This window comes from Mirounga angustirostris, unplaced genomic scaffold (assembly GCF_029215605.1).
Source record: "Mirounga angustirostris isolate CCGP_5_RB_7025 unplaced genomic scaffold, mMirAng1.0.hap1 SCAF_1, whole genome shotgun sequence".
NCBI classification, from domain to species: Eukaryota; Metazoa; Chordata; class Mammalia; order Carnivora; family Phocidae; genus Mirounga; species Mirounga angustirostris.
In genome coordinates, this window is record NW_026991709.1 from 123657569 (window position 1) to 123682490 (window position 24922).

The window sequence follows — 24922 nt, forward strand, 5'->3', positions numbered from 1 at the left end:
CCAGAGTGGAGAACAGAAATGGAAGGGATTAGATCTAGCCTTAGGAAGTAAAGAAAATAAGAACAGGTGCTGAGGGGAGGTCAGACAGGCACACTGAGGGCCCAGCCCAGCTAGAGTAGGGCTCTGGGGCTTTCCTCCAGTAGCCACAGGCCCCACAGACAGCTGGGGCTCCAAAGAGCAAGGAGAGAATTAGGGGAGCTGATGACAGAGACCCTACCCTATTTTTACCTTCTTTGGGCCAAAAACCTTTTTTTGGACCTAAAACTACCCATGCCACATGTACTTTTGCTCTCCATCTCTCTAGAGAAACAAATGCCCACTGAGCGTAAGGTTCCAAACAAAGGTACCTAACAAAAAGTCTCCCTGGCCTCAACTCCAGACTTTGGGGGCATGGACCCTTCTCTATGCACCTCTCAGTGCTGTCTGAAGACCCCTGAAATCTACTGGTCCAATTGGCTCCTCCTCCCTCCAGCCTTCAAGGACAGGAGAGCTGTATGATGGCTACCGCCACTAGCTCTTCCTAGAACACACTACTGAGTGGCCCCTGTCCTGCACCCACCGCATGCTCTGCCTGTGTTGCCCAATGTTAAAGTCTGTGGGTTTGGCACTTCCTCCCTACGCCAAACACAAGGACCACGGACGTGGCTGAGCTAGCACAGGCAAGACTGGCAGATGTGGCACTTACAGAGTGTATGATGTCCACCATGTTGTAGGCTTTGGTCGATTCCAAGGGGACAATTGTGTCAAGCTCTGGAACCATACGGCCACTTTGGATAGAAAAAGAAGGAAATACAATCAACACAGGAAGAGCCAGTGGCTGGGGGATGGGAGAGACATCATGGAGAGGGGAGGAGTGAGAGGATTCTGTCCCCGCTGGGCTTGCAAAGTATACTGAAAGATGTATTCCTTTCTTACCACCATGTCAAACTGAACCTGAGTTTGATAGTAACCCAAAAGAGCTTTGTTTTGACTTACAGGGGGGAAAATGAGCTTATTCTCCTGAATGTGGTTCCCTCATTTATCCTCTCTGAATACCTCCTATAGTGTGGGGCACTACACGACATTGCAGGGAAGACGACACTGTTTTAGCAAGTCCTGCTCTCACTTCCTGAGACATTAAAAATAAAAAAACAAGGACTTGGAAATGCAAAGTCAGAGTTCTGCTATTGAAAACTGTGGGTTCACATTCCCTATTGGAAAATAAACCTGCCAGAGCTCCTTTTAAAAAAAAAGAAAAAGAAAGAAAAACTGCAGGCCCTCTGGTGGGGAGAATCACTGAGGACTAACCAGTCACCTAGGCTCATGGCTCTCTGCTTCCTCATGCATCTACATGGCTGAGCAGGGAGCCCGCCAGGGCCCACTCCCACACCACAGGAGGACTCAGCAGCAATATGCCCCTCTCCCACATGCTCTCATCCCCTCCTGGCCCATGTGGGCAGACAGGGGTTGTTCTGGCCCTGAGGTGTACACCTGGGCTGAAGTTTGGCCTTGGTAAAGCCACATACCCCATCAAGCCCAACTTCCCAGAGAACTCTACACTAGGGTATCGGAGCATAGCCCCACTGGATTAAGTCCTCCCTTACTTTTTATTTGCTACTTATATATATAGCTACTCTGGGATCATATGGGAAGGAGATATGGCTGGGCCTAAGCAGGATATTTAGTCATTCCTAGGCCTCTGGGCCCTAATACCTTCAAATGATGTCCTAAACTTTTCAAGAACCCCAAATAGGATAGATTCTCAGAAAAGGAGGCTGTGCCCATCACTCTGGGCCTGTGACCACCCTCCATTTTGTGACTACACATAATATGCCACTGGTTAGGTCCTCTGAGAGGTGGGGCTGAGGCAGGTAAGAGCCCAGGTCCACCCCACAGAGCAGTGTCTAAAAATGTCTTCTTCCTATGAGCTAGAATTCTAAATTCCTTCCGCAAAACGAACTCCAGGCCAAGTGAGTTTGAACTAGTTTGAATCTGAAGTCTGCACCTCAGAGTGGAAACAAAATGGAGAGAAAGCAGCCAGAGATCTGGAGAATAGTTCCCCAGGTGAACCTCTGGCTTTCTCAGTGGTGCCCCCGTATCAGGCAGTGGCCCCAATAGCAAGAAGGAGAGAAAGTCTTCACTAGGTGGCCAGCAATTCACCCTTCCCCTGGACTGCCACAAGCAGACGTATACAGGCACGTTTCCTAAAGGGCATGCTGTCTACACCATTTCACATTTCATGTCAAAACAAAAAATACTTCCATATCCAATTCTGGACAAATCAAGACTCAGATGTCAACTGGGGTGGGAGGGGGGGCACTGTTTACTCCCAAGCTATTGATCAGATTTTTTTTTTTTTAAGATTTTATTTCTTTGACAGAGAGAGCGACAGCGAGAGAGGGAACACAAGCAGGGAGAGTGGGAGAGGGAGAAGCAGGCTTCCCACTGAGCAGGGAGCCCAATGCAGGGCTCGATCCCAGAACCCTGGGATCATGACCTGAGCTGAAGGCAGACGCTTAACGACTGAGCCACCCACGCGCCCCTATTGATCAGATATTACAGAGAGGAAAAAAGTGAATAGAAATAAAATTTTTCTTTGCTCCTGTATTCAGACATGCCACCACATGCCAACACCTGAGCACCTCGCTGGCTCCACTCCAGTCTACTCCAAGCTGCCCCATAGGGTGGGCCCTGGAGGTCCTGCCAGGGCAGAGGAGCCAGAAAAGGGCAAGCCAACCTGCAAAATGAGAGTTGGTGCTGCCTCCTGCAACTTACCTGGGATCATGGCATTCGCAGATGGGAGCTGGGTCCTGATTGCTGAGGGGCAGGTAGTTGAAGAACTCCCGGAGATTACACAAGGCATCAACATCATTTTCAAAAGCTCTGTGGGCAACACCTGAGAAAACAGAGAGGCTATAATGGGCCTGGCCACCTGTCAGCCCAAAGATGCTGCTCCACATCCACTTGTCCGTCCAAGGGCATGTGTGCAGAAGACTGTGCCAACAGCTCTGCAAGGATGGGACACCACAGACCCCCCACCTTCAGGATGACCTGCAGTTTGTGCAGCCTGTTCCCTCGGCTCTGCACCCACATCTCGGCAGGGTCACGTCTTTATTCCCCACGGCCCTCATGTGCCATCCCCATCCTGTGCAGGAGTTTTCTTCACACCCTTCCCTGCCACACCTGTCTGTCCATTTCCCTGTTTCCTGCATGACATCTCCCCTAGAGTGTCAGTCCTAACAGGGGAGAGCCCAGGCCCGTCTCAGCCACTGTAGTCCCACATCAAGAATTACACCTAGTTATAGGTCACTTAGCTTTCAATAAAGCTGAAAAATAAAAAAAGAAAAGACTAATGGCCGGCACATGTCATGGTATTCAGGAATGGTGGAGGGCAAGGAGGGGAACCACCTGGCCCTAGTGAGGAACGAAGCCATCATTCCTCAAGAACATTCTGAAATCACAGAACCACCAAACAACGCCCCAGACATGACAGAGAAAGTAGGGCCAGAAACTCTCTCCCAGACTCCCTACTCCCACCATTTCCCCTACCGCCTCTTTTCCACTCAGCAGCCAAACTGAGCTTTTTAAGCCAGATTTATGCCATGTCTCCAATCACCCTCCTTGCTGTTCACTGAATATGCCAGCCACCCTCCCTCCTCAGGGCCTTTGCATCGGCTACTCCCTCCGCCTACACTGTTTCTCCCCTAGATGTTCATGCCGTTAACACCAGATCTGCTCGACTGCTACCCTCACAGTGAGGCCTGCTCTTACCCTATTTCAAACCACAACAATCCCAGGCCCCCTTTACCCTGTTCTACTTTTTCAATAACACAGATTACCTTCTAACATACTGCACAATGTCCTTATTTATCAGGTTGTTTATGGTCCATCTCCTGTGCTAAAACATAAGCTCCACAGAGGCAGGGGTCTTTTTTCTTTCACAAAGGTATTCCCAGCACACAGAACAATGCTTGACACATAGGCACGCAATGAATATCCGCTGAATAAAATGTTTCGTGCTCAACACAGAATTCTTTTATTCAAGAAATACTTAAAAATTGGTGCAGCCGCCTTGAAGGACGGCATGGCAGTTCCTCAAAAAGTGAGTTACCATTTGACCCAGAAATTCCACTCCTAGGTATATACCCAAAGGAAACCAAAAAACCTGTCACACAAAACTTGCACAAGAATGTTTACAGCAGCATATTCATGACAGCCAAAAAGTGGAAATAATCCAAATGTTCAACTGATCAATGAATACATAAAATGTGGTACAGTTATATATGGAAATATTATCCATGCTGCAACATGGATTAACCTTAAAAATGGTATGCTAAGGACAAGAAACTACTCACAAAAGACCATATATGACAGGACTCCATTTATTTCCATTCCATATATATTCAGAATAGACAAATCCACAGAAACAGAAGGTAGATCAGTGACTGCCTAGAGGTAGACTGGGGGGAAATGGGGAGCAAATGCTAATGGATGCAAGGCTTTTTGAGGATGATGAAAAGGTTCTAAAATTATGGTGATAACTGAAAAACACTGAATACATAAAAATCATTGACTTGTATACTTTAAATGAGTATGTCACATGTATAATACATAAATTATATCTCAATAAAGCTGTTTTAAAAACAAGGAAAAATATGTATAGAGCACCATTTAGCCTTGCTCGGGAGATACAGCTAAATATATCAGATGTCACCAATATTCAACACTATTTTAGATCCCAGTACAAAGAAAAACTGCAGCCAATTAAACCCTGAGACAAGGGTGTGAGGACCAACTATGGGGCAGTCAGCAAGGAGGAGTTCTCCTTCTAGCTGTATGCTGGAGACAGAGCTGAGCAGAGCTGAGGGCAAGGAATGAGTCAAAGCTGATGCCAACCTGAGGTGGAAAAGGAGCAACTTTGGTGGGTAGGAGGAGTCAAGAGCTCTGACTTAAAAAAAAAAAAATAAAAAGTCAGGGTGCCTGGGTGGCTCAGTCAGTTAAACATCCAACTCTTGATTTCGGCTCAGGTCATGATCTCGTGGTCTTGAGATCAAGCCCTGGGTCGGGCTCTCCACTGTGCGCGGAGCCTGCTTAAGATTCCCTCTCTTCCACTCCCTCTGCCCCTCCCCGCCATCTCTTTAAAAAAAAAAAAAAATATATATATATATATATATGTATTTCATCAAATGGAAGACTTCACACATGTAAGAGAGATGTAACTTACTAAGAAAGAAATGCTGACATCTAAGTGATGATCCAATGCCTTAACCACAGTACACTGAAGTGTGTAAATTGGTCATAGCAGCTTCTCATAGCTTTGAAATCTTTCAAAGAAGCAATTTCTCCTGCCTTCACTTACACTGCTTATTTTGTCATAGACAATCCTTTCACAACCTGAGGTCTTTTTCCAAAAATATATGGAATTCCCATCACTACTCCAACAACAAAGTCTTCATTAATGTCAGATTCATGCGCCACTCCCAATTCTATGCCTCTGTATAATAGTAACCTTTGTTTCAGTCCAAAGAACAGAATAATCTTTATACATTTTGAACTCTGCACGTGTGGCACATAACCTCGAAAAGATGAAAAGCTATGACCAAGTTTGTAAAAATGTGGGCCATGACCATCACATTATGACTATACCTAGCCAAGGGCAATTGGTAATACTGCCATCTAAGACATACCTCAACTTTGGATTAAAAGAAAGTCACAATACAGCATTTTTTTTTTTAAAGGTTCAACAGTGTGTGTATTTATATATGTATATATATATGTATTTACATGTGTATATGTGTACTTACATGTGTTCATATATACATATATTTATATATCATATCTCTTGTAACCACCATTTCAGTTAGTTTTAAAAGCTTTAGTAGTAGCCTGTTTTTGTTTCATTTAACAAATTTGAGCTACTAAATCTATCTTTATTATTATATCTGTAGTAAATATACCACACTACAGTGATATTTATAAAAGATTGTCACTATTCTCTTAGGATGCCAACTGATATGAAGCAAATGGTAGAGCTGGTAAATACCAATTTTGTAAAAATTGGTATTTGTCATACAATGTTGAGTATGACGTCGAGAATGACGTCGAGAATGACGTCGAGAATGGCGTCCAGTATGGCGTCCAGTATGGCGTCCAGTATGGCGTCCAGTACATTACTACTCAATGGTTAAAAACAGTAAGGTGAGGGGCGCCTGGGTGGCTCAGTCGTTAAGCTTCTGCCTTCGGCTCAGGTCATGATCCCAGGGTCCTGGGATCGAGCCCCGCATCGGGCTCCCTGCTCTGCCGGAAGCCTGCTTCTACTTCTCCCACTCCCCCTGCTTGTGTTCCCTCTCTCACTGTGTCTCTCTCTGTCAAATAAATAAATAAATTAAATTAAATAAAAAAAAAAAAAAAAAAACAGTAAGGTGAGCCTCAAGGCCTCTAACCTGACATGGTGGTATGGGTCCTGGCACCACCAAGCTCCTCCTGAGTAACATCCTCATTGGTGACAGACTTCACAACATCCGGGCCAGTGATGAACAGGTAGGAGGTGTCCTGAAATTAGAATTACAGAAGGATCAATCTCAGGCACCTTAGAGTTGACATAGCCAAGACAAATGCAGAGAAGTTAGTGATGTAGTGACAGAACCAGGTTAGGATGCTGCTCAAAGATACCTATCCAAACTAAAGACCCAAGGTTTCCCTGCCTCACTGTCTACTAAGAAAATTTCCACCGTATGGTTCTGTCTCAGCAAAATGATTTGCAGCATGCCTAACATTTCAGGTCATTCATCTGTAAACACCTTAACTGGGAGCCCTTATTCAGAGCTTGCTGTGCACCAAGCATTTTTCTAAAGCACTTCATGGGATTGTGTAAGTAAGCCTCAGTACTATTTTCACCCCCATTTATAAACGGGGAAACTGAGTCACTGTGACAGTATATATAGTTTACCTAAAATTAACCAGCCACCTTAAGCCATTTGGAGAACATGACAATCAATGCTTTGGGGTTTTAAGAGGGTGACATTTAATTTTTAGTTTTTAAAGATAAAGGCATTTCATAAAACATTAAAAAAAGAATAGGAGATACAGTAGAATGTAGGTCTATATCCAAGCTCTTATTTCCAGGCCTCCAAATTCCCTCCCCAAAGGCAACCACTGTCAGTTTCTCTCCTTGAAAGACATCCATGCATATGTAAGCATTAATATTTATCATTAAATAGTAATATTTAATAATATTGTCCTCTTGGGGCACTTGAGTGGCTCAGTTGTTAAGCGTCTGCCTTCGGCTCAGGTCATGATCCCAGGGTCCTGGGATCGAGCCCCGCATCGGGCTCCCTGCTCCACGAGAAGCCTGCTTCTCCCTCTCCCACTCCCCCTGCTTGTGTTCCCTCTCTCGCTGTCTCTGTCAAATAAATAAAATCTTAAAAAATAATAATAATATTGTCCTCTTATTTTCTTTCCAGCACAGTGTCCTACAAAAATTGTTCTGAAACTTCTTGAGGACCATACTGTATCAGGACAGTAGGATATGTATAATAATTTAATAGTCACCTACTGGTGGTCCTTTAGGTTATTTCCAGTATTTTGCTATAACAAGCAATTCCACAGTCAATATCTTACTACAGTCATCTCTGGCAGCTCACTGTTCATCTTCTTTGTCCACTTTTCTATTGGATACTTATTTTTATGTACTGAGGAAATTAGTCCTTAGACTAATATGTGTTTTATTAGTCTATTTTATGGATCCTTGGCTTGGAACCCTGCTAGAAAGGTCTAGCTAGAAAGGTCTTTCTTTCCCCACTCCACACAGGCTCATAAACAAATGTTCACAATAGCTTTATCTGTAACAGTCAAAAACCAGGAAATAACCCAATGTCCAATCAACAGATGAAATCTCAAAATAATTATCCCAAGTGAAAGGATCCAGCACCCACCCATCCTACCACCCACCAAAAAAGAAAAGTATATACTTTTTGTATGTGTTTTACACATAGAAAATGTCATTTTGAATAATTCTCTTTATATAACATTCTAGAAAATGCAAATTAGTTTATTGTGATAGGAAGCAGATGAATAGTTACCTGAAGACAGGGTTGAGAGGGAGGGAAGGATGGATTACAAAGATATATGAGGAAACCTTCGGAGTGGGGGTGGCTATGTTCATTATCTTAATTGGGGTTATGGCTTCACAGTTGTATACATGTGTCAAACTCAAACTACACAACTTAAATATGTGCAGATCATAGAATTATATCTCAAAGGTGTAAAAAAAAAAAAAAAAAGTGGAACTGCAAAGAGCCAAGAATATCCCATACCACTTGAAGAAAAATAAAGAGGGACAACTTGCTGTACCAGCTCTCAGTATGTGTCATTCAGCCCCTGTCACGAAGACAGTGTGGAGCTGGTACAGGGATAAGCGAACAGAACCCAAAAGAGCTCAGTGAAACATTGATATATGGACGCTTGATTCATGATACAGGTGGCATTACACAGTAGGAAAGGATGCGCTTTTCAATAAAAGCCTCTCAGTCAACTAGGTAACTGTACTGAAAAAAATTAAACTAGCCTCTATTTCATATTATATGTAAACTTCAATTCCAACTAGATTGAAATGTAAATGTAAAAGGTAAAATAATAAAGCTTTTAGAAAAGAAAAATGATCTTCATGACTTTGGGGTAGAAAAAAGTTCAAGAATTAAGATACACTACCCATAAAGTACACATTTCACGGTGGTTCTCCTATCAAAAGAGCATAGAAGCCAGCCTGAAGGGACTCCCACTGGCTAAGTGAGGACAATTTGAGCATGAAAACAAATAATGCTAGTAATGGATTAGAAACACCTGAGTAGAACAGGAAATCCAGGAACCCACTTAATAACAAATCCGCAAAATAAACAAATGCCCAAGGAAGCAGGGCTCTTCCTTAGGGTAGGATGCCAACTGATATGAAGCAAATGGTAGAGCTGGTAAATACCAATTTTGTAAAAATTGGTATTTGTCATACAATGTTGAGTATAACATCAAGAATAATGTCGAGTATGACATCACGAATAATGAGTATGACGTCGAGTATGACGTCGAGTAGCCTCCTGGCATGGTCTCTATCTCCCAACAAGTATTAATCAGTTACAAAAGGAAAAACAATAACTACACAGCAGAGAAACCAGACAACACCTTGAACAGTGATCATATATCACCGGTGAAGGGCAGATGGACATCACTTGCCTCTAGATGTGATCATCTGAGCAGGATACATCACTTACATGGTAGACACACTGGGATACCTACTCTGAATCTAATCATGAGGAAACATGACGTAAACACAACTGAGGAACAATCTAATAATTTGTTTTGTAGCCTTCAAAAATGTCAGTATCATGACAAAGTCTGAAGAGCTGTTGCAGATTAAAGGAAGATTAATAGGATAGGACAACTAAATGTAGTATGTGATCCTTGAATGGATCCTTTAATGGAAGGAAAAAAATGCTATAAAGGACATTATTGGGACAACTGACCAAACAGAATCTGAATGGCAAAGAGACTAAAGTATTATACAGAATAGATTATATATTGGGCACACATAAAACAAGTCTTAATAAGTTTAAAAAGATGACAAAAACAGTTTGTATTTACAGTGGGATGAAACCAGAAACAGAAGGAGAACTGGAAAATTCAAGTATGTGGAAATTAAACATCACACTCTTTAAAAAAACCACTGTGTCAAAGACAAAAATCGGATGAAATTGGAAAATAACTTGAGACAAATGGAAGTGAAAACACAACATAAAAAAACTTATCTGATACAATAAAAGCAGTGCTAAGAGGGGAAGTCATAGCTGTAAACACACTAGGAAAGAAGAAAGATCCCAAATAACCTAACTTTGTACCTTAAGAAAAAAAGAACCAACTAAACTAAAGTTAGCAGAAAGAATAAAATAAAGATCAGAGCATGAAAAAAAGCTAGAAAAGCAAGATATAAATAGACACACACACATACACACACACACATCCCGCAATGGAACCAAAAGTTCATTCTTCAAAAAGATTAGCAAAATCGACATACCTTTTGCTAGATGGACTAAGAAAAAGAGACTCAAATTACTAAAATAAGGAATGAAAATGACATTACTACCAATTCTACAGAAATAAAAAGAGTACTATGAACAATTCTACATCAAATTGGATAACCTAGATGAAATGAACAATTCCTAGAAACAGTAACCTTTAAGACTAATCAGTAACAAATGGCTTCACCAGTGAATTCTACCAAACATTTCAAGAAGGATTAAACATCAATCCCTCTCAAACTCTTCCAAAAAAATTAAAGAGTATGAAACACTTCCTAAGTGTTGGAAGGTCCACCATTACCTTAATGCCGAAGCCAGACAAAGACAGAAAAGAAAGCTACAGATCAATATCCCATATAAATACTGATACAAAAATACGCAAAATACTGGCAAACCTAACTCAACATTTTAAAAGAATTATACAAGACCAATTGGAATTTTTTCCTGACATGTATGAATGGTCTAACACACAGACAGGAATGTAATACCTCAATAAATAAAGGGGAAAAAATTACATGCTTATCACAATTGACATAGAAAAAGCATCTGACAAAATTCAACACCCTAGCATGATAAAAATACTCAGAAAACTAGAAATAGAAAACATAATAAAGGCAATTTATGAAAAACCCACAGCTAGTATCATAGTCCGTGGTGAAAGACTGAAAGCTTTTCTTCTAAGTTCAGGTAACAAGGCAAGAATGCCTACTTTCATCACTTCTAATCAACACAGTACTAGAAGTCGAGCCAGAGCAATTAGACAAGAAAAAAGAAAAGACATACAAATCAGAAATGATGAAGTAAAATGATCTGTCTGCAGATGACATTATTTTATATGTAGAAAACTAAAGATCCCCCAGGGGGAAAAAAAACAAATGAACAAACAAATTAATCAAAGTTGCTCGATACAAAATTAGCTACACTGTAGACACCCTCTCAGTTGCCTGAATTGCTTGGACTGGAGGAGGGCTATTAGCTCTGGGTCCAGCACCCTTATTTCAGACTAAGATGAAAAAGGAGGCAATGACCACTGTCCTTTAATGCAGAGCTGAGAGTGGAGGTTTGGTTGCATCTAAATTCAAAAGCAAACTGAAAATTACATTCAACCACTTTTTTCTAGGAGAAAGAGGAGTCCAAGATGGTGGAGGAGTAGGAGACCTTAATTTCGTCTGATCCTAGGAATTCAGCTAGATAGCTATCAAATCATTCTGAACACCTGCAAATTCAATTGGAGATCAAAGAAAATAGCAGAAATTCTATGAACAGAAAAGCGACCAGTTTCTGCAAGGTAAGAGCGTGGAGAAATGAATCTAAGGCAATATATGAGAAGACACACCGCAGGGGATTGGGAGCCTCCATCAGCCGGCTACCGGCAAGTAAGAGAGCAGTGGAGCACAAAAATCGGAACTTTTAGAAGTCTGCTCCCACTTGAGACATTGCTCAGGCAGCTAAGCGGGGATAGAACCCTCTCTGGGACAGTGTGGTCTCGGGATCCTCAGGGTCACAGGAAGACTGGGGGTACCTGAGTGCGGCAGAGCTCCCAGGTATCGGAGCGGGGAAGCCGGCTGCAAACAGCGAGCCCAGAAGTGGGCTCTCAGCTCGGGGTTGCCATAAACCATGATCCGCAGCACAACTGGGCGACTAGTCTCCAAGCAGGGGCCCAACAAGCAGCAGAACAGGCGAGACCCCCCTTCTTCCCCCAGGAGGAGCGGCACAGGATCTGCAGGGTTTGGAGACTCAAAGCGGGGTCGCATGCCTGAGATAGAAACTCTCGGTCACAGGCTGGGTGAGCACCGAGTGTGGCCAAAGACCAGGGAGACAGGATTAACTGACTGCTTTCACTGAGGGCTCACTGAGGAATGGGGCCCCGAGCATTCAGCTCTGGGGCCAGAGATTGGGAGGCCACCATTTTCATTCTCGTCCTCTAAAGCTGTGCATAAAGCCTTCAGGGAACAAAAGCCTCATAGAGCAAATTTAAGAAAACAGAGGATCATAGGGAAAGAGAGGAAAAAATAAAATAAGAGGAAACCAGATAGGGAGGCAGACCATAAGAGACTCTTAATCATAGGAAATAAACTGAGGGTTGCTAGAGGAGATGGGGGTGGAGGGATGGGGTAACTGGGGGATGGACATTAAGGAGGGCACGTGATGTAATGAGCAGTGGGTTTTATATAAGACTGATGAATCACAGACCTGTACTCTGAAAGCAGTAATGCATTACATGTTAATTAATTGAATTTAAGTTTTAAAAAATATAAAAAAAACCTTTTATATATATATATATATATTTTTTTTTAGGCACTGAAGTGAGTTAAGTATTCTGTCATTGTTAGCTAGCAGTTTCCTTAGGTCTAATTCGGGTAACTAAAGGTGACCCAAAGTTCCTCTGGGCTTACAGTATCATGCTGTATCATGATATGGTAAGTGCCAAGGAGGCCGCCCCAAAATGGGCCACTTTGACATAAAGATTATTTTAAGCTAAAAAGCAATCAAAATCCAGCAGATTCGGGAAAAGCTCTTTACCTCCCCTACAACTGCCTGAAAAGAATTTAGATAGAGGATCTGCTCCAGAAAGAGCTATCACCATGGATAAATACATTATACCATGAACTAGGTATGGTAGACAGGGAGGAACTTAACAAGGCCTGTTTGATCAAAGGCTTCAATGTCCCATTGTTTCTGAGTGGCCCAGCAAACATTTGTTTACCAAACATTTACTCTTTTAAATCTTCCTGCTCCTTAGCTCAGGACTATATATATATACCTCATTCTGCCTGTCTTTGGAATTTCCATGTCTGTGTGGATTCCCTGTAGGTCTGAAATTAAATTTGATTTTCTCCAGCTTAAAAAAAAAAAAAAATTAGCTGCATTTTTATACAGCAACAATAAACAATCTGGAAAGGAAATTACAAAAACAATTTCATTTACAATAGCTTCTAAAAGAGTAAAGTACTTAGGAATGACTTAACAAAAAAGGCACAAGATTTGTACACTGAAAACTATAAAACATCACTGAAAGCAATTTAAAAACTCACAAATAGAAAGACATCTCCTATTCACGAGATTAAAGACTCAATACTGTTAAGACGTCAACACTACCAAAAACAATATACAGACTCAATGCCATCCCTCTCAAAACCACAATGACTTTTCTTGCAAAAATAGAAAAACCCATCCTAAAATTGATGAGGAATCTCAGAGGACTCTGTATAACCAAAACAATCTTGAAAAAGAACAAAGTTGGAGGTCTCACATTTCCTTGATTTCCTTGACTTCAAAACCTACCACAAAGCTACAGAAATCAAAACAGTGTGGTACAGGCGTGAAGACATATAGACCAGTCAAACAACATAGAGAGCCCAGAAATGAACCCTCATATATATGCTCAAATGGTTTGGCAATGATATCTATACCATTCAATGGAGAAAGGACAGTCTTTTCAACGAATGGTGATAGGAAAATAGCATATTCACACGCAAAAGAATGAAGTTGGACTTTATGTTATACCATATACAAAAATTAACTGAAATAGGATCAAAGGGCTACAAGTAAGAGCTAAAAGCATAACACTTAGGAAACAGGGGCAAAATCTCATGACACTGGATCTGGCAAGACTTCTTAGATATAGACAAAAACGCAGAGGCAACATAAGATAATAAACTACACTTAATCAAAATTACAAGTTTTTTTAAGATTTTATTTATTTATTTGACAGAGAAACAGCGAGAGAGGAAATACAGCAGGGAGAGTGGGAGAGGGAGAAGCAGACTTCCCAATGAGCAGGGAGCCTGATGTGGGGCTTGATCCCAGGACCCCGGGATCCTGACCTGAGCTGAAGGCAGACGCTTAACAACTGAGCCACCCAGGCTCCCCTCAAAATCACAATCGTGGGGGGCGGAGCAAGATGGCGGAGGAGTAGGAGACCTGGATTTCGTCTCCTCTCAGGAATTCAGCTGGATAGGGATCAAACCCTTCTGAACACCTACAAACCCAACAGGAGATAGAAGAAAGGAATAGCAACAACTCTCTGAACAGAAAAGCGACCACTTTCTGGAAGGTAGGACGTGCGGATCAGTGAATCCGAGGCGATATTCGGGAGGATAGATGGTGGGGGAGGGGCCTCCGTCCGCCGCTTCTGGCAAGTGATAGAGCCGCGGAGCACAAAATCGGAACTTTTAAAAGTCTGCTCCGCCGAGGGACATCACTCTGGTGGCTAAGCGGGGGGTGGAACCCTCCGGGACAGTGTGGTCTCAGGACCCTTGGGGTCACAGAAAGACCGGGGGTGCCTGAGTGTGGCAGAGCTCCCAGGTAACAGAGCAGGGAAACCGGCTGCAGAGGCAGAGCCCAGGCGCGGGCTCTCAGTTCAGGGTTGCCATAAACCGTGATCCGCAGGACAGTGGGGCCACTGCTCCTCCAGCAGGGACCCAACAAGCGGCAGATCCGGGGAGACTCACCTTCCTCCCCCGGGAGGAGCCGCGCGGGAGTGCACCGCAGGGATCTGCTGGGTTTGGAGACTCCACCCGGGGGTCGGGTGCCAGAGATAGAAACGCGCGATCACAGGCCGGGTGAGCACGGAGTGTGGCCGGAGACCGGGGAGACGGGAGTGACTGACGGCTTTTCTCTGGGGGCTCACTGAGGAGGGGGGCCCCGAGTTCTCGGCTCCTCCGGGGCGGAGATTGGGAGGCCGCCATTTTCACTCTCCGCCTCCAAAGCTGTACAGAAAGCTCACAGCGAACAAAAGCCCGGGAGAGCAAACCCGAGCAGATTCCTTAGCCGGGAGGGGGCAAGGGCGGGGCAATTCCGCCTCCGGCAGAGGCATTTGGAAACCACGGCAACAGGCCCCTCCCCAGAAGATCAGCGAGAACAGCCAGCCAAGACCAAGTTCACCGATCAATGAGAACGGCAGAACTCCAGCGCCAGGGGACTACTGCACATAGAATTCACGGCTTTTTTACCATGATTCTTTAGTCTTTTAAAGTTAATTTTTTTTTAACTCTTTGTCTTTTTATTTCTTTTTGAATTTTTCTTTTTCCCTTTTTCAACCAACATCTTATCAATCCCTTTTTTAAAAAAAAAAATTTTTATTTTTCATTTTTAGAGTCATATTCTATCCCTTCATAGTAGTTACCCGTATTTTTGGCTTATATATATAAGTTGTTCTCTCTTAAAAATTTTGAGATAGTTTCTTCTAACAGATTAAAATATACCCTAAATCTCTAGTATATGGTGTTTTCTATTCCCCTGCCTGATCACATCCTCTCCCTTTTTTTTTCTTTTTTCTTTTTTTAAATCCTCTTCTTTCTTTTTTCAAACAACTTCTTATCAATTCCTTTTATAAAATTTTTTATAATTTCCATCTTTACAGTCATATTCCATCCCTTCATCATATCAACCCTTATTTTTGTACATATATAAGTTTTTCTTTCTTTAAAATTTTGGGAGGCACTTTCTTCTAAAAGACCAAAATACACCCCAAATCTAGTGTGTGGCACTGATCTGTATACCAGCCTGATCATATTTGATCACATTCTGTTCTTTTTGTTGTTGTTGTTTTGTTTGTTTTTATCTTTATCTTTTTCTTTTTTTTCTTTCTCTTTTTTCTCTCTTTCCCTTTTCCCACTGTTTCAGGTCTTTTCTGATTTGTTTAGAGTATATTTTCTGGGGACATTGTTACTCTGCTAGCATTTTGTTCTCTCATTAATCTATTCTCCTCTGCACAAAATGACAAGACGGAAAAAATCACCTCAACAAAAAGAACAAGAGGTAGTACCGACTGCCAGGGACCTACTCAATACGGATATTAGTACGATGTCAGATCTAGAGTTCAGAATCATCACTTTAAAGATACTAGCTGGGCTTGAAAAAAATATGGAAGTTATTAGAGAAACCCTTTCTGGAGAAGTAAAAGAACTAAAATCCAACCAAGTAGAAATCAAAAAGGCTATTAATGAGGTGAAATCAAAAATGGGGGTGCAAACTGCTAGAATAAATGAGGCAGAAGAGAGAATCAGTAATATAGAAGATGAAATGATGGAAAATAAAGAAGCTGAGAAAAAGAGAGATAAACAACTACTGGATCACGAGGGCAGAATTCGAGAGATAAGCGATACCATAAGATGAAACAACATTAGAATAATTGGGATCCCAGAAGAAGAAGAAAGAGAGAGAGGGGCAGAAGGTATAATGGAGCAAATTATAGCAGAGAACTTCCCTAATTTGAGGAAGGAAACAGGCATGAAAATCCAGGAAGCACAGAAACCCCTCTCAAAATCAATAAAAATAGGTCAACACCCCGACATCTAATAGTAAAACTTACGAGTCTCATAGACAAAGAGAAAATCCTGAAAGCAGCTCGGGAGAAGAGATCTGTAACCTACAAGGGTAGAAACATTAGACTGGCAACAGACCTATCCACAGAGAACTGACAGGCCAGAAAGGACTGGCAGGATATATTCAGAGCACTAAATGAGAAAAATATGCAACCAAGAATACTATATCCAGCTAGGCTGTCATTGAAAATTGAAGGAGAGATAAAAAGCTTCCAGGACAAACAAAAACTAAAGGAATTTGCAAACACAAAACCAGCCCTACAGGAAATCTTGAAAGGGGTCCTCTAAGCAAAGAGAGCGCCTAAAAGCAACATAGACCAGAAAGGAACACAGACAATATACGGTAACAGTCACCTTACAGGCAATACAATGGCACTAAATTCCTATCTTTCAATAGTTACCCTGAATGTAAATGGGCTAAATGCCCCAATCAAAAGACACAGGCTATCAGACTGGATTAAAAAACAAGACCCATCAATATGCTGTCTGCAAGAGACTCATTTTAGACCCAAAGACACCCCCAGATTGAAAGTGAGGGGGTGGAAAACCATTTACCATGCTAATGGACACCAAAAGAAAGCTGGGGTGGCAATCCTTATATCAGACAAATTAGATTTTAAACCAAAGACTGTAATAAGAGATGAGGAAGGACATTATATCCTACTTAAAGGATCTATCCAACAAGAAGATCTAACAATTGTAAATATCTATGCCCCTAACATGGGAGCAGCCAATTATATAAGGCAATTAATAACAAAAGCAAAGAAACACATCGACAACAATACAGTAATAGTGGGGGACTTTAACACCCCCCTCACTGAAATGGACAGATCGTCTAAGCAAAAGATCAACAAGGAAATAAAGACTTTAAATGACACACTGGACCAAATGGACTTCACAGACATATTCAGAACATTCCACCCCAAAGCAACGGAATACACATTCTTCTCTAGTGCCCATGGAACATTCTCCAGAATAGATCACATCCTAGGTCATAAATCAGGTCTCAACTGGTACCAAAAGATTGGGATCATTCCCTGCCTATTTTCAGACCACAATGCTTTGAAACTAGAACTCAATCACAAGAGGAAAGTCGGAAAGAACGCAAATACATGGAGGCTAAAGAGCATCCTGCTAAAGAATGAATGGGTCAACCAGGAAATTAAAGAAGAATTAAAAATATACATGGAAACCAATGAAAATGAAAACACAACTGTTCAAAATCTTTGGGATGCAGCAAAGGCAGTCCTAAGAGGAAAGTATATAGCAATACAAGCCTTTCTCAAGAAACAAGAAAGGTCTCAAGTACACAACCTAACCCTACACCTAAAGGAGCTGGAGAAAGAACAGCAAATAAAGCCTAAACCCAGCAGGAGAAGAGAAATAATAAAGATCAGAACAGAAATCAATGAAATAGAAACTAAAAGAACAGTAGAACAGATCAACGAAACTAGGAGCTGGTTCTTTGAAAGAATTAACAAGATTGATAAACCCCTGGCCAGACTTATCAAAAAGAGAAGAGAAATGACCCAAATCAACAAAATCATGAATGAAAGAGGAGAGATCACAACCAACACCAAAGAAATACAAACAATTATAAGAACATATTATGAGCAACTCTATGCCAGAAAATTAGATAACCTGGAAGAAACGGAGGCATTCCTAGAGATGTATCAACTACCAAAACTGAACCAGGATGAAATAGAAAACCTGAACAGACCTATAACCACTAAGGAAATTGAAGCAGTCATCAAAAATCTCCCAAAAAACAAAAGCCCAGGGCCAGATGGCTTCCCAGGGGAATTCTACCAAACATTTAAAGAATTAATACCTATTCTTCTGAAACTGTTCCAAAAAATAGAAATGGAAGGAAAACTGCCAAACTCATTTTATGCGGCCAGCATTACCTTGATCCCAAAACCAGACAAAGACCCCATCAAAAAGGAGAATTACAGGCCAATATCCCTGATGAACATGGATGCAAAAATTCTCACCAAAATACTAGCCAATAGGATCCAACAGTACATTAAAAGGATTATTCACCTTGACCAAGTGGGATTTATCCCTGGGCTGCAAGGTTGGTTCAACATCCGCAAATCAATCAATGTGATACAATACATTAATAAAAGAAAGAACAAGAATCATATGATCTTCTCAATAGATGCAGAAAAAGCTTTTGACAAAGTACAGCATCCTTTCTTGATCAAAACTCTTCAGAATATAGGGATCGAGGGTACATACCTCAATATCATAAAAGCCATCTATGAAAAACCTACAGTGAATATCATTCTCAATGGGGAAAAACTGAGAGCTTTCCCCCTAAGGTCAGGAACGCGGCAGGGATGTCCACTATCACCACTGCTATTCAACATAGTATTGGAAGTCCTAGCCACAGCAATCAGACAACAAAAAGAAATCAAAGGCATCCAAATTGTCAAAGAAGAAGTCAAACTCTCACTCTTTGCAGATGATATGATACTTTATGTGGAAAACCCAAAAGACTCCACCCCAAAACTGCTAGAACTCATACAGGAATTCAGTAAAGTGGCAGGATATAAAATCAATGCACAGAAGTCAGTGGCATTCCTATACACCAACAACAAGACAGAAGAAAGAGAAATTAAGGAGTCGATCCCATTTACAATTACACCCAAAACCATAAGATACCTAGGAATAAATCTAACCAAAGAGACAAAGGATCTGTACTCAGAAAACTGTAAAATACTCATGAAAGAAATTGAGGAAGACACAAAGAAATGGAAAAACGTTCCATGCTCATGGATTGGAAGAACAAATATTGTGAAGATGTCAATGCTACCTAGAGCAATCTACACATTCAATGCAATCCCCATCAAAATACCATCCACTTTTTTCAAAGAAATGGAACAAATAATCCTAAAATTTGTATGGAACCAGAAAAGACCCCGCATAGCCAGAGGAATGTTGAAAAAGAAAAGCAAAGCCGGCGGCATCACAATTCCGGACTTCCAGCTCTATTACAAAGCTGTCATCATCAAGACAACATGGTACTGGCACAAAAACAGACACATAGATCAATGGAACAGAACAGAGAGCCCAGAAATGGACCCTCAACTCTATGGTCAACTCATCTTTGACAAAGCAGGAAAGAATGTCCAATGGAACAAAGACAGTCTCTTCATCAAATGGTGTTGGGAAAATTGGATAGCCACATGCAGAAGAATGAAACTGGACCATTTCCTTACACCACACACAAAAATAGACTCCAAATGGTTGAAAGACCTCAATGTGAGACAGGAGTCCATCAAAATCCTAAAGGAGAACACAGGCAGCAACCTCTTCAACCTCAGCCACAGCAAATTCTTCCTAGAAACATCGCCAAAGGCAAGGGAAGCAAGGGCAAAAATGAACTATTGGGACTTCATCAAGATAAAAAGCTTTTGCAAAGCAAAGGAAACAGTTAACAAAACCAAAAGACAACCGACAGAATGGGAGAAGATATTTGCAAATGACATATCAGATAAAGGGCTAGTATCCAAAATCTATAAAGAACTCATCAAACTCAACACCCAAAGAACAAAGAATCCAATTAAGAAATGGGCAGAAGACATGAACAGACATTTTTCCAAAGAAGACATCCAAATGGCCAACAGACACATGAAAAAGTGCTCAATATCGCTCGGCATCAGGGAAATCCAAATCAAAACCTCAATGAGATACCACCTCACACCAGTCAGAATGGCTAAAATTAACAAGTCAGGAAACGACAGATGTTGGCGGGGATGCGGAGAAAGGGGAACCCTCCTACACTGTTGGTGGGAATGCAAGCTAGTGCAGCCACTCTGGAAAACTGTATGGAGGTTCCTCAAAAAGTTGAAAATAGAGCTACCATATGATCCAGCAATTGCACTACTGGGTATTTACCCCAAAGATACAAAAGTAGGGATCCGAAGGGGTACGTGCACCCCGATGTTTATAGCAGCAATGTCCACAATAGCCAAACTGTGGAAAGAGCCAAGATGTCCATCGACAGATGAATGGATAAAGAAGATGTGGTATATATATACAATGGAATATTATGCAGCCATCAAAAGGAATGAGATCTTGCCATTTGCAACGACGTGGATGGAACTGGAGGGTATTATGTTGAGTGAAATAAGTCAAACAGAGAAAGATATGTATCATATGATCTCACTGATACGAGGAATTCTTAATTGTAGGAAACAAACTGAGTGTTGGAGTGGGGGGTGGGGTGGGAGGGATGGGGTGACTGGGTGATAGACACTGGGGAGGGTATGTGCTCTGGTAAGTGCGGTGAATTGTGCAAGACTGTTGAATCTCAGATCTGTACCTCTGAAACAAATAATGCAATATATGTTAAGAAAAAAAAAAAAGAAGAAGAAGAAGGTAGCGGAAGGGGAAGAATGAAGTGGGGGAAATTGGAGGGGTAGATGAACCATGAGAGACGATGGACTCTGAAAAACAAACAGGGTTCTGGAGGGGAGGGGGGTGGGAGGATGGGTTAGCCTGGTGGTGGGTATTGAGGAGGGCACATTCTGCATGGAGCACTGGGTGTTATGCACAAACAATGAATCATGGAACACTTCATCTAAAACTAATGATGTAATGTATGGGGATTAACATAAGAATAAAAATAAATAAGTAAATAAATAAAAGAGCGAAAAAAAAAAGAGTGCACTTATTTTGAAGAGCACTGAGTGATATATGGAATTGTTGAATCGCTATACTGTACACCTGAAACTAACACTGTATGTTAACTACATTAGAATTAAAAATTTTTTTCAAAGAAAATGAAATCAAGATCTCAGATATTTGTACTCCCATGTTCACTGCGCCGTATTTACAAAAGCCAAGATACAAAAACAACCTAAGTGTCCAGCAACGGATGAATGGATAAAGAAAATGCAATACAGACATTATTCAGTCACGACAAAGGAAATCCTGCCATTCGGAACAACATGGGCAGACTTTGAGAGCATTTTACTCATGGCTAATTACCCATGTATAAATGCATGTGCTAAGTGAAATAAAATCAGAAAGAGAACGACAGATAATGTATGATCTCACTTATGTGTGGAATATAAAAAGCCGAACTCATAAAAACAGTAGAATGGTGGTTACCAGGGGCTGGAGACTGGAGGAAATGAGGAGGTGCTGGTGAAAGGTGTAAACTTCCAGTTATAAGATGAATAAGTTCTGGGGATCTTATGTACAGCACAGTGATTCCTACTGGTAATGCTGTATTATATACTTGACAATTGCTAGGTGAGTAGATCTTAATATGTTCTCACCACAAAAAAGAAATGGTAATCATATGAGATGCCAGAGGTGCTGGCTAACTAACAGTAGGGTTAGCAAGGGACACCAAGAAGGCTGGAGAGGTGAGAAGAAGTGCCAGAGACGACAGAGTGGAAGCAAAGGAAAACGAATGTTGCTAATATTCTGAGGAAAATGCATGTTAAAGATCATTTACAGTGACACAGAAATCACTGATGACCTTAAAAAAAAAAAAGGTTTTAGTGGAGTGAGGGGGTAGAGCCAAATTGGAATATGTTAAGGAGAGGATGGGAAGATAGGAATAGGGCAATAGCCACAGGGAGACGCAGACTAGGGGAGGGCTTTTGCGGTTGTTTTGAAGATAGGAAATACCTGAATAGGGGATAGTTCTGATGGGAGGACCCAGTACCAAGGGAGAGGCTGAAGATGGTAGATAGAAGAGAATGGACAGGGGCGCCTGGGTGGCTCAGTTGGTTAAGCGACTGCCTTCGGCTCAGGTCATGATCCTGGAGTCCCGGGATCGAGTCCCTCATCGGGCTCCCTGCTCGGCAGGGAGTCTGCTTCTCCCTCTGACCTTCCTCCCTCTCATGCTCTCTGTCTCTCATTCTCTCTGTCTCAAATAAATAAATAAAATCTTTAAAAAAAAAAAAAAAGAGAATGGACAGAAGGCTGGCTACTGACAGGGTGTCAAGAGTCGCAGTACATGATAGGCACAAATGTAGGAAGAGGGGTAGAGAAGGGACTTAGCCAAAGGAATTGCCACCTCTGTTCCCGGCAGGAAGAAGAGGACTGGGTGAGCTCAGGGAGGTACTGTATATATCAATTTCGTAGGCAAGGTAGAGGGAGTTCTGCTTTGTTCAGGAAGAGATGTGGTCATCTGAATTCTTAAAGATTTTTTTTTTTTTAATTCATTTGAGACACAGAGATACTGAGAGAGAGAGTGCATGAACAGGGGGAGAGACAGGGGGAGAGGGAGAAGCAGGCTCCCCGCCGAGCCAGGAGCCGGATGTGGGGCTCGATCCCAGGACCCTAGGATCATGACCTGAGCCAGAAGCAGACGCTTAACCATCTGAGCCACCCAGGCGCCCCGATCATCTGAATTTTTTTTTTTTTTAAGATTTTTTTTTTATTTATTTATTTGACAGAGAGAGACACAGCGAGAGAGGGAACACAAGCAGGGGGAGTGGGAGAGGGAGAAGCAGGCTTCCTGCCGAGCAGGGAGCCCAATGCGGGACTCGATCCCAGGACCCTGGGATCATGACCTGAGCTGAAGGCAGTCGCTTAACCAACTGAGCCACCCAGGCGCCCCGATCATCTGAATTTTTAAAGCCCACCCCTGTTGAACATATAGGTTGCTTTCAGTCTGTCACTAAGAACAGAATATCTGGATCAAAGAGTAAGCACTTTTCAAAATTTCTCAATTCCTACTGCCAAACTACGCTCAAGAAAAAGGTGTTCCCTATTTACATTCCCTCTATTTACAGCATTCTCCTCATATTGGAGGACTACCTTTACCTCCCCCTCCCCAAATCTGTCTTGGCGTTTATTGCTCATTATTATTAAATATATTTTATGAGGAAAAGACTAATTTTTTAAAAAGGTATCAAGTTAAAGTAATTACCCATGTATAAATGCAAGTAGGCCTCATTTAAAATTAGAAATCTCATTCTATCAAAATTATGTACTAAAGATAAAGCACCTCTCAAAATGAAGTTAGAGATCAGATTTACCATTACAGACAATATGTAATGAAACGGCAAACAGCCGAAGAAATAAAGGCAGGACATAAGAAACAACTTCCCAATAAAGTAGATTACAGAAAAGAATCATTTGCAATCCAAATAAACAAGTAAAATCACCCACCAATGAAGTACACATTCTGCCACAGAAGTCCCACAAGCTACAAATTTCATGCCAAAACCTTCTCTCCATTAAGACTTTTATCATTACTATGCTGAGAGCACTGATAATGCAGATAACCCAGATCTAGGTCAGGAACTATTTTTATTGCATGTGAGTTACTACACAATTCTCAAAGGGCAGGAGAAACAGGCCCTTCTTTCTTACCTTTACCATGAACGTGAAATCAGTTAGAGCAGGGGAATACACAGCCCCACCAGCACACGGGCCCATGATCAGAGAAATCTGAGGGATGACTCCAGATGCCAGGACGTTCCTCTGCCAAAAGAGAAAGGCAAGGCATGTGGTTACAGAGGTGTTCAAGGCACTACCTACAGAAAGATAAAGGCAGTAATAAAACTACATTTGGCTTTTAGTCACAGAATTCTGTGCTGGAGGCAAGAGACCTAATCAGCACAGGTTCTCCCAAAATTATATACAGTTTCTCCCCATAACAGGTGGGATGGTTGGCTTATTACTTTCTGTGGCAAATACCCTCTTTCCACTCCTTGGCAGTAGTTTCCCAAAAGTTCCAACAGGACATAAGCTCAGAGAGACTCCGTTCACTCTTACCCCAGCTCCAAACACAACTCAGGCCCAGCACCCCTATCTGCACAAAGCTGGCTGAAAAAATGAATGACAATCTTAGGCGGAATATACAGGGCCAACACTTATCCTGGAGCCAGGACCTCTGTTTAGAGCCCTTCACACCCACCAGAGGGTACCCAGCAATTACAAGGCAAGGCAAAGAGGTGGGTGCTACTTTACTCTGAGTCCTCAATGTCTGCCCACCTCTAGGCAGGACATATGGGGAAAGGGAGGTAGCAGGAGCCAATGGGGACAGAGGTATGTGAAGGGCCAAGCCTCAGGCCACCTCCTGGGAAAGAAAATGGGGTCTGGAGGACCCAGGCAAGATGAAAAAGTCCAATGACTCCTTGCCCAACCCCCAACTTTTTTCCTTCCCCTGGGTTCCATCAGCATAAGAGAAGTATGTCCACTTTTAGCCATTTCTTGGTTCTGAGTCCAATTTCTATAAATCATAGGACATAGCTGAGGACAGTACAAAAAGCCAAAGCCATCTACAGAGGATTCTGGGAAGATGGCAGAGAGGGAAGCACCGGGAATCTGTCCTCAACAGATTGTCCTAGACAACAACTGCACTGACATAATCTGTCTGATAAAACTTTTTGAAACTCCTGGGCGCCTGGGTAGCTCAGTCGTTAAGCGTCTGCCTTCTGCTCAGGTCATGATCCCAGGATCCTGGGATCGAGCCCCGCGTCGGGCTCCCTGTTTGGCAGGAAGCCTGCTTCTCTCACCCCCGCTCCCCTGCTTATGTTCCCTCTCTCGCTGTGTCTCTCTGTCAAATAAATG

The 24922-nt window shown here is 42.1% G+C and overlaps 1 protein-coding gene across 2 annotated transcripts in view; it reads right to left on the minus strand.

The window, feature by feature from the left end:
• PCCB (propionyl-CoA carboxylase subunit beta) overlaps positions 1 to 24922 on the minus strand; it is a 97503-nt gene that overhangs the window by 55301 nt on the left and 17280 nt on the right. For both annotated transcript variants that reach the window (XM_045903721.3, XM_045903722.2), the window contains exons 6-9: positions 23720 to 23830; positions 6423 to 6531; positions 2755 to 2875; positions 686 to 767 (exon numbers count right to left, since the gene is read on the minus strand). In XM_045903721.3, the coding sequence (XP_045759677.1) occupies positions 686 to 767; positions 2755 to 2875; positions 6423 to 6531; positions 23720 to 23830 (423 nt within the window). The remainder of the gene's footprint in view (positions 1 to 685; positions 768 to 2754; positions 2876 to 6422; positions 6532 to 23719; positions 23831 to 24922) is intronic.